This window comes from Camelina sativa, chromosome 19 (assembly GCF_030686135.1).
Source record: "Camelina sativa cultivar CO46 ecotype springtype chromosome 19, ASM3068613v1".
Lineage (NCBI taxonomy): Eukaryota > Viridiplantae > Streptophyta > Magnoliopsida > Brassicales > Brassicaceae > Camelina > Camelina sativa.
In genome coordinates, this window is record NC_141898.1 from 17,011,275 (window position 1) to 17,019,584 (window position 8,310).

An 8,310-nucleotide genomic window follows, 5' to 3' on the forward strand; every position below is an offset into this window, starting at 1 on the left:
TGTTAGTGGCTAACTTTCAAAACTCAACTTTATATAATAAGATATTTAAAGTTTATAAAATATTTAAGTAATATTAATATTTTTACTCTTATAAATTTTAAAATATAAAAAAAGTTTGAGTTAAACCAGTTATAAGGTATTTTTATCAAACTATAAATTAAATTTGTTTTTTACAATTTTTTCACTTCGTAGTCGTCCCAAGCGCAAATGTGTGTAATTGCGAGATATTTTTGTAAGTTGTTTAAAGTTGCTTCCTTAATAATCATTTTAAAAATTAAAATATTACTTTGTTTTGGTAGTTTTAAAATAAAATGGTTAGTAATCAATAATTATTAATACATTAGTATATTATGGCATTAAAATTCTCTAACAATTCAAATTAAGTCGGATCTCGCGCTGGTCATTTTGTACCTGATTATTTGATCCAACTTTCTCATCAAACATTATCCGTTGATTCTCAAAATAAAATTATATCTTGGCCACATATTTTTCCAATGGTTTTAATTAAAATCATATATTTTGATTTCCAAATCTTACAAAATTGTTTGATTGCCGAGATTGTTTTTAACTGCAAATCTAAAACAATCTGTTGGGATAATCTTACACATGAAATATTTATCTTTTAGTTATAACAAAACAAGAAACAAGATATATTTTGCTGAGATTTGATATATCAAATATTAACTTCTAAATGATAACCTAAATATACATAATCTCACTATAAATACAATGGTTTCCTAACCATTGAAATATTTCACACTAAAATTTAACAAGCAACTTCTCCTCTTTTGACAACAAACCAAAATAAAGAAAAACTCATCCTCTTACAAAACTACTATCCGATATTGCGGTGTGTGTATCCTCTTACAAATCTACTATCCGATATTGCAGAGTGTCTATTCTCTTACAAAACTACTATCCAATATTGCGGTGTGTCTGTTTCCGTGAAAAACTATATTCTGCAAACTACTTACTCTATTAGGATTTCCAATTTACTGTATAACCCCAAATATACATATAAACACTATATAAATAAAGAAAATAAATCAAAATAAAAAACTACATTACAAAAATAAAAATTACAAAAAAAAGTAACTAACAAAATATATAATCCTGTAGGACGGGCTTCCCCTAGTTTAATTTATAGAGGTTTTACTGTATTAGTTTGGACGTTTACCGCTTTTAGATTTTAGTTGTAACGACTGACGAACCAATAGACAGTTTTATATGCAAAATTATCTATTAGGTGTTTTTCCTTTAATACAGCTTCCCTTCTTCCACTTTAGCACCGCTCCTCTGCTGTTCAGTTTCTTCAATGTTGGTGTGTTATCTCTCTCTCTCTCTCTCTCTGTCTCTCTCTCTCTGTCTCTCTCTCTCTCTCTCTCTCTCTCTCTCTGTTTTCGTATGAAATGATGAATCTAAAAATGGTTTTCTCTGGCTGATTCTAGGCACCAAAGAAGGATAAATTTCTACCACCATCCTCTACACCAACCAAATCAGGTGGCGGCAAGCAGAAAAAGAAGGTCATTTACACCATCACAACACTTCTTGGACTCTCTCTCTCTGTTGTATTGGTTCTATTAATTGTTTTACTGTTTGTGACCTGATTGGTATGTGTGTTTGTTTGTGTCATGCAGATCAATGGATTGCTTGCTAGGAAAGCAATCAGAGATTTGATGGCTAAGGGAAAGATCAAGATGGTCTCTACTCACTCTAGCCAGCAGATTTACACTACGGCTACCCACAACTAAGTTTCCTTTCATTATGTTCTCATTGTTTAGATGTTCTGATCCATTTCCTTCAATCAAGATTTTCACAGAATGGGTTTACTTACAACCAGTTACAAATCAGAACAGTGATGCTGTAGCGATTGACAAAGAAGGTTTATGATGCAAATAGGTATATTCATACATAACTGAAACTATTATAAGAATAGTCACACTGACACTTGTAGAGGAACCTGTCAAAATCTTACACGAATTTGATTGTAGCAAGCTTGCTATCTTGTTCTTGTCTCTACGATGATGATTTGGTTTTCTACCTCAAATCCCGAGCATTCCAGACCATGAGAGAGTCGGTCTTTCTGAGAGCATAGGGGTTTAAACCGCTCAGAGCTTTACCCATCAGTGCCATGGCTGCAATACTTGGAAAATGCTTCTTCTCTATCTCCTTTTGGTTCTCTGGCTCAAAGCTAGCTTCTTGCCCTCCTAGTTGATCTGTTGATGTAGATTTCTTCTTGCACCATCTCTGGATCCATGGATGCAGAAGCGTAATATCTTCTTCTCCTCCTCCCTGGTTCAGATTCTTGATTTGTGAAGTTACAGGTTCTTGATTTCTTGGTTGGAGATTGTTGATTCCAGATTTCATGATTTCAAGGAATAGGTTGTTGTTCCCTTTGTGTCCTGGTGATGCTTCTTTACCCTTCATCATGCTCTTGGTTTCATCATGTCCGCTGGAATCCGAGGCGTTTGTCTTCAGACGCTTGACCCATCTACTGCTTGGTTCCGCTTCTTCTTCCAATCTCACACGTTTGCACTCTCTGAACAGGAAATGTTCTGCATTCATACTTTGAGTAGCCGAGTTGCTTGTCTCTCCTTGATACCCTTCTACTGAATTCTCTCTATCGAGAACCAGAGGTGGTTCTTCATTCATGTCAGGTATTTCATTCCTAGGAATGCCTGAATCGCCTTTTCTTACCTTAGTTGATGAAGAATTGGAGCCTGTCATGACGAAAAGAGAATCAGACAAAGTATGAAAAAGATACAGAGAGCAAGTAGGTGTATTCTTAAGGTGTCACTATACCTGAAAGATGTATCGTATGAAGCTTATCCATCTCTAAGATATCAGTCTCGGCTGATGATTCATTGTTTCTTGGCCCATCTTCTTCTTCAGTATTCTTTGAACTTTCTAGAGATTCAAGCCTTGCTCCTCCTTTATTATGGCAGTGGTCAAGATTAGGAAACAGATCAAGGTACCCACCAACAATCTTCCCTTTCAGTTTCATGGAAACCGTTGAGCCCTTGAATAGCTGATGACCATCCTCTTCTGGCAAGTTAACCGAGTCAACTGTTGCGTAAATCCTCACTGGTCTTATCAACTCTAGCAAGTTTTGTGTAGTCTTTTCTTGAATTGGGAAATCAGGACTGTATTTCTCTCCTTGTGGATACATCCAAGGCATTCTATTAGCCATAGCTTTCGAGCTCGAACCCACTTCTTCGTAGAAAGACTGTTTCGTTGAAGCTTGAAGCTTTGCTTTATTGCTTTCTTTCTTATGAGAAACCTTAAACATAGGAAACGGTAATACCTCGACTCCATGATTCTCTTTAACATTACCATCTTCAGGCCTAATCAACACCTTAGAACACTTGGACTCAACACCATTACTGTGATTCACTTCATTACCTAACTGAGTCCAACGACCTAACCAAGCTGATTCATATGGCTGCACTGAGGAAGTCTTGCTGATTCCTTTGTTACCTTTACCCACAACCATAACCTGTTCAGACATTGTACCTACAGATCTTCTCCAGTAGAAGAGGCCTGAATCAAATCACCTGAGAAGTAAAAAATCATTTATTTCAACCATAATTAATAATCCAAAAACAAATAAAAACACTAAACTTGAGCATCATCAAGCTTATAGATTAATTCCGCTCAAATCACTACATTTCTTTTCAAAAATTCATCAAGCAAGTGGATTATTTACTGTGATCTCAAAATTTCCTTCACCAAATTTCACAAAAATCTCAAAATTGAAAACAAACAAGAAATTAAACCTAAGAAGAGGCCACAAAGCTTCATCAAACAAAGGTGAGAATCACATATTATACTTACAATTATCATCAGACACAAAAACAAAAAATGAAAATAAGAGAGAATTTGTGATGGAGATTATTATTACCAGAGACAAATACGTGGAGGTACACTGTCCAACACAACGAAATAAAACTAAGTTCGATTTTTTTTTTTTTCTTGTATTCTCCGAAGAGATCAAAAAGAAAAAAAAGGCCTAACACAAAATTATGAGTAGTATCATCCTTCTTGATGAAAAAAAAAACCTTTAGAAGATAATCAGACAGAAGAGATGGGCTTTTGTCGGAAAGAGCAGAAGATATGTAAATCTCTCTCACACACAATCTTCTGTCTATTTGTACTACACAAAGAAGAAGGTGTTAAAAAGAAACCTCGTATTTTGTATTGCATCGACGAATGACAATGATTTTGGAATTTTTATTTTAAGTTTAAAAGTTATTTTAGTTGAGAAATGACGTGTTCATTCCTCTACCATGTCTAATGCAAATGGGCAACAATAATATCACAACAATAACTGTACATATATATATATATATATATATATATATATCTAGATATTATTTTTTTTGTTATGTGTAGGCATGTCAATTAGGGCCAAAGTCTGCGGGCTGACTCGGCCCGGCCTGAAAAATACTGAGTTCGGGTTTAAATATATATGTCTAGAAAAAATTGAACTTTTCAGGCTCAGCCCGTTCGGGCTATAGGGTTTTCTGGGCCAGCCCGAAAAGCCTTTAAACAAATATATTTGTACAGTTTTTAATATATTTATTTGATTGCAATATTTGATTAATGATTTATTGTAAATAAAATTTAAAACTCTCATTCTCGTTTTTATATTTACTTAATAACCTTACTTAATACTTTTAAAATTTTAATCTGTGATATTTTATATGAATTATATATTAATTTATTTGGTTAAAGAATAAAAATCTTATTTAGTTTTTAACTTTTTCTTTTAAATTAAGTTAGTTTTAGTGAACATAAATGAACTATTAAAATTTTGATTGATTTGTTTATAGCGCACCTTTAAACATTGATTTTCAAGACTTATAAGTTTGAATTTTTGATCCGTAAGATAAGTTCACAAAAGCCCGTAAAGCCCTGTAATCCTGTTAGGGCCGGACTCGGACTTTGAAATATAGGTTCGGAAATATTTCGGGCTGAACCGGACCGAGCTCAAACATATGCGGACTTTACGCGTTTCGGGCCGGCCGGGCCGGGCTAGTCCAATTGACACCCCTATATGTCGTCAAGTTGTAAATATCTTCTTTGTCCATAAAGTTTAAGAGATATCTTACTTTGTTAAATGTGTTTGATTTTTTCTTCATGTCAACGCACCTCATTCTATTAGGGGATATGGTAAGGGTGGGCAATTCAATTTTTTTTTTATCTTGTACTTTTGGTTTGTTTGATTGGATTATTAAAAGAATATACCTGAACTCTAACCGGATTATTCGCTTCTGTCATGTTTTGTTTGGTTCGTATTCCTAATTCCTTATGGGTTTGTGTTTGGTTTGGTTTTGTCCATTCGAGTTTTAGGTGGTGTTGGAGATAGTTTCTGAAGACCTATCTCTGTAAAAGGACTGCAGAATATCGAAAAGGTATTATCGAAACAAACCAAACCAAACGGTGTGCACTCAACCACACGATCAACAGTCTCGGTTGTGCACTCAACCAAGGTCAATTAAAACCTAATGTGCAGTTGTGCACTCAACCAAGGTCAATTAAAACCTAATGTGCATTCAACCATAGATTGGTGTCGTTGTAACACTTCAGAATCGAATTCACAGAGACCAAGCAATTGCACTATGAAATTATGAAGATTGAATATAGCTAAAATAAACATGAAGTTTTGTGAAACAAGTAACTATCAAAAACGGAAAATAAATAAACTGTTTTAAATCAAAAAAAAAAAATTGGGCACAAGGAATTTATGGAGAATATAATTCTCGGACTAAGGTGGTTAGATGGAGATGCATTAGACACCGTTCTAAAAGTCATAATGAACCTTTTCACAGTCTACTATTATGATCTGGCGTGTTAGACAGTTTTAGAAGAATTATAATTGAGGGTAGCGTAGGCACGGCTATGATCATATTGACATTTTAGGCGTGTCCGATCATGTTGAGAATACAATGCGTTTGTAATTAAGATTTTGTTGCACGACTTGGCCAAAGAAGTCATCTATTATGGTGACTTGGGATCTAGGATGACACATAAACACCATTTTGGTGTTGTTGTTGTTATTATATATATACCCTTATAAAGGTGTAGTAGTGATTCATCCATCTCTAACCTATTTTGTTCTAAAGCCAGGGCCTTCTAACAAAAATCCATATGAGAACATATGTAAATGTCCTTGTTTTTGTCTTGTCCAAAAGATATAACCAAGTTCATGTCCTCCTGAAGGGTATTTGACAGTTCTTAAAATCTTCCTCTATCTTATAGTAGTTCCATCCCTCACTCCAGATGCTTTATTAGAATCTTGATCTCCAAGAAACCCACATTCTGTTTGAAATCAACTCTAAAATCTTTGTTTTAAACTTATAATGTTGAAGGTTTGGAGAAAGTACCATTCGTTTCAAGGTGTACAACTCAGCCACGGCTATCTCACATAAACATGGTAGTGTTCCATCTTCTTTCGGAAGCTTAAAATGATCACAATTTACATCAGAAGTGCAAACCGAACACGAAGGGGTTGATAGAAAAAAAATGTAATATTCTGTTTCCATATTTGTATAGATATTACTTGCACGACATTCATACACTCTTGTATATATTGGTGACATAATGTAATGAGAAAGGGCATCGGGCATCGAGTCTTGCTTTGTAACTTGGTATCAGAGCCCTAAAAAAAAAATCTTCCGCCGCTCTCATCTTCCTCTCTCTTCTCTTCTCTCGCTTACCCTCCTGTGCTCCTTCTCCTAAAACACTAAATCTCTTCTTTATTCTCTCTTCTATTACTTCCTTCCTCGATGGCTCAACCGGTTCACAAAGTCTTCACCGTGACTTACATTAAGTCACACATCCCTCTCGTCCTCGACATGCAGAAGAGGAACTACGACGCCTGGCGTGAACTCTTCGAGACCCACTGTAACAGCTTCGGCGTCTACGGCCTTCATGACGGAACATCTACTCCATCCAATGCCGAGGACACTCCTTGGAAGGAACGTGACGGCATCGTCAAAATGTGGATCTACGGCACAATATACTCCCCTCATCCTCCATCAACAATGACACTCCTTATACAAAGCTATTTCGTAAGCCAACCGCATACACTCACCATCGAGTCTTCGGTTGCTTGTGCTATCCCAATCTCCTTTCCGTCACACCACACAAATTAGCTCCTCGTTCCACCGCCTGTGTCTTTCTTGGATATCCCACCAATCACAAAGGATACCGATGTCTTGATCTTCAAACTCGCAAGCTAATAATTTCCCGTCATGTTATCTTTGCTGAGTCTATTTTTCCTTTCTCCCGAACAACACAAATTCCTCCCTCCGTCGCACCAACAAATGTGCCTATCTCACCATCGCCTCTCCTTCGTCCCCTCTATACACCACCAGTCGAAAACACAGCACCTCCGCAGCCACCCACTCCGACGGAACCGGTACCCCCGCCGGCTCCGCCAGTTGCTGCTCCACCTCCACCTGCGACGTCTCACCCTATGGTGACACATAGTAAACGAGGTATTTTCAAGCCGAGACAACCCCTTTCTCTTCATACCACCGTTCTTTCTCCCCTCCCTTCATCTCACCTTAAAGCTCTAGAGGATCCTAACTGGAATCCAGCCATGCATGAGGAATATAATGCTCAAATTAAAAAGAAGACGTGGGATCTTGTACCACGACCTGAAAACATTAATATTGTGCGTTCTATGTGGCTTTTTACGCATAAGTTTTGTGCAGACGACAATCTTTCCAGGTACAAGGCCCGCTTAGTCGCAAATGGGAAATCGCAAGAAGTCGGTGTGGACTGCGATGAGACATTCAGTCCGGTCGTGAAGCCGGTGACTATCCGTCTTGTTCTTGATCTATCTCTCTCTCGACAGTGGCTGATCCACCAACTTGATGTCAAAAATGCCTTACTCAATGGGAATCTTGATGAAACGGTCTATATGCATCAGCCACCGGGCTTCCGCGATCCCGGCAAACCCGACCACGTCTGTCTCCTATGACGCTCGCTCTACGGCCTCAAACAAGCTCCGCGCGCATGGAATCAATGGTTTGCAGAGTATGCTCGTCGGATCGGTTTTAAACAAAGCAAAGGCGACCAATCACTCTTTGTGTACAACCACGCTGATGGCATGGCCTATCTCCTTCTTTATGTGGATGACATCGGTCTCACCGCATCTTCCACGGCGCTGCTCAACCGTATTGTCTCTTTTCTTAGCAACGAATTTGAAATGACGGATCTCGGAGAGCTCCATTATTTTCTTGGCATCACCATAACAAGGAACGCATCAGGTCTCTACCTCAACCAACGAAACTACGCAGC

General features: G+C 37.3%; 1 protein-coding gene and 1 long non-coding RNA gene across 3 annotated transcripts; one reads left to right on the forward strand and one right to left on the reverse strand.

Annotated features, from left to right (window-relative positions):
* The first annotated feature begins 1,190 nt into the window (after nt 1–1,190).
* Nucleotides 1,191–1,896, forward strand: LOC147920695 (uncharacterized). The gene is made up of 3 exons (XR_015591344.1): nt 1,191–1,321; nt 1,449–1,523; nt 1,638–1,896. It is a non-coding gene; the product is annotated as an uncharacterized LOC147920695 (long non-coding RNA).
* Nucleotides 1,795–4,308, reverse strand: LOC104766933 (protein PHOTOPERIODIC CONTROL OF HYPOCOTYL 1). 2 transcript variants are annotated; one of them, XM_010490907.3, is made up of 3 exons: nt 3,902–4,308; nt 2,803–3,554; nt 1,795–2,720 (listed from the first exon to the last, which is right to left on the reverse strand). In XM_010490907.3, the coding sequence occupies exons 2-3, from the start codon at nt 3,506–3,508 to the stop codon at nt 2,038–2,040; spliced, it is 1,389 nt and encodes a 462-aa protein (XP_010489209.1). In that variant the 5' UTR covers nt 3,509–3,554; nt 3,902–4,308; the 3' UTR covers nt 1,795–2,037. The 2 variants fall into 2 exon arrangements, with proteins under 2 accessions (XP_010489209.1, XP_087358634.1); XM_087502508.1 differs by lacking the exon at nt 3,902–4,308 and adding an exon at nt 3,777–3,845.
* Between the last annotated feature and the right edge of the window lie 4,002 nt (nt 4,309–8,310).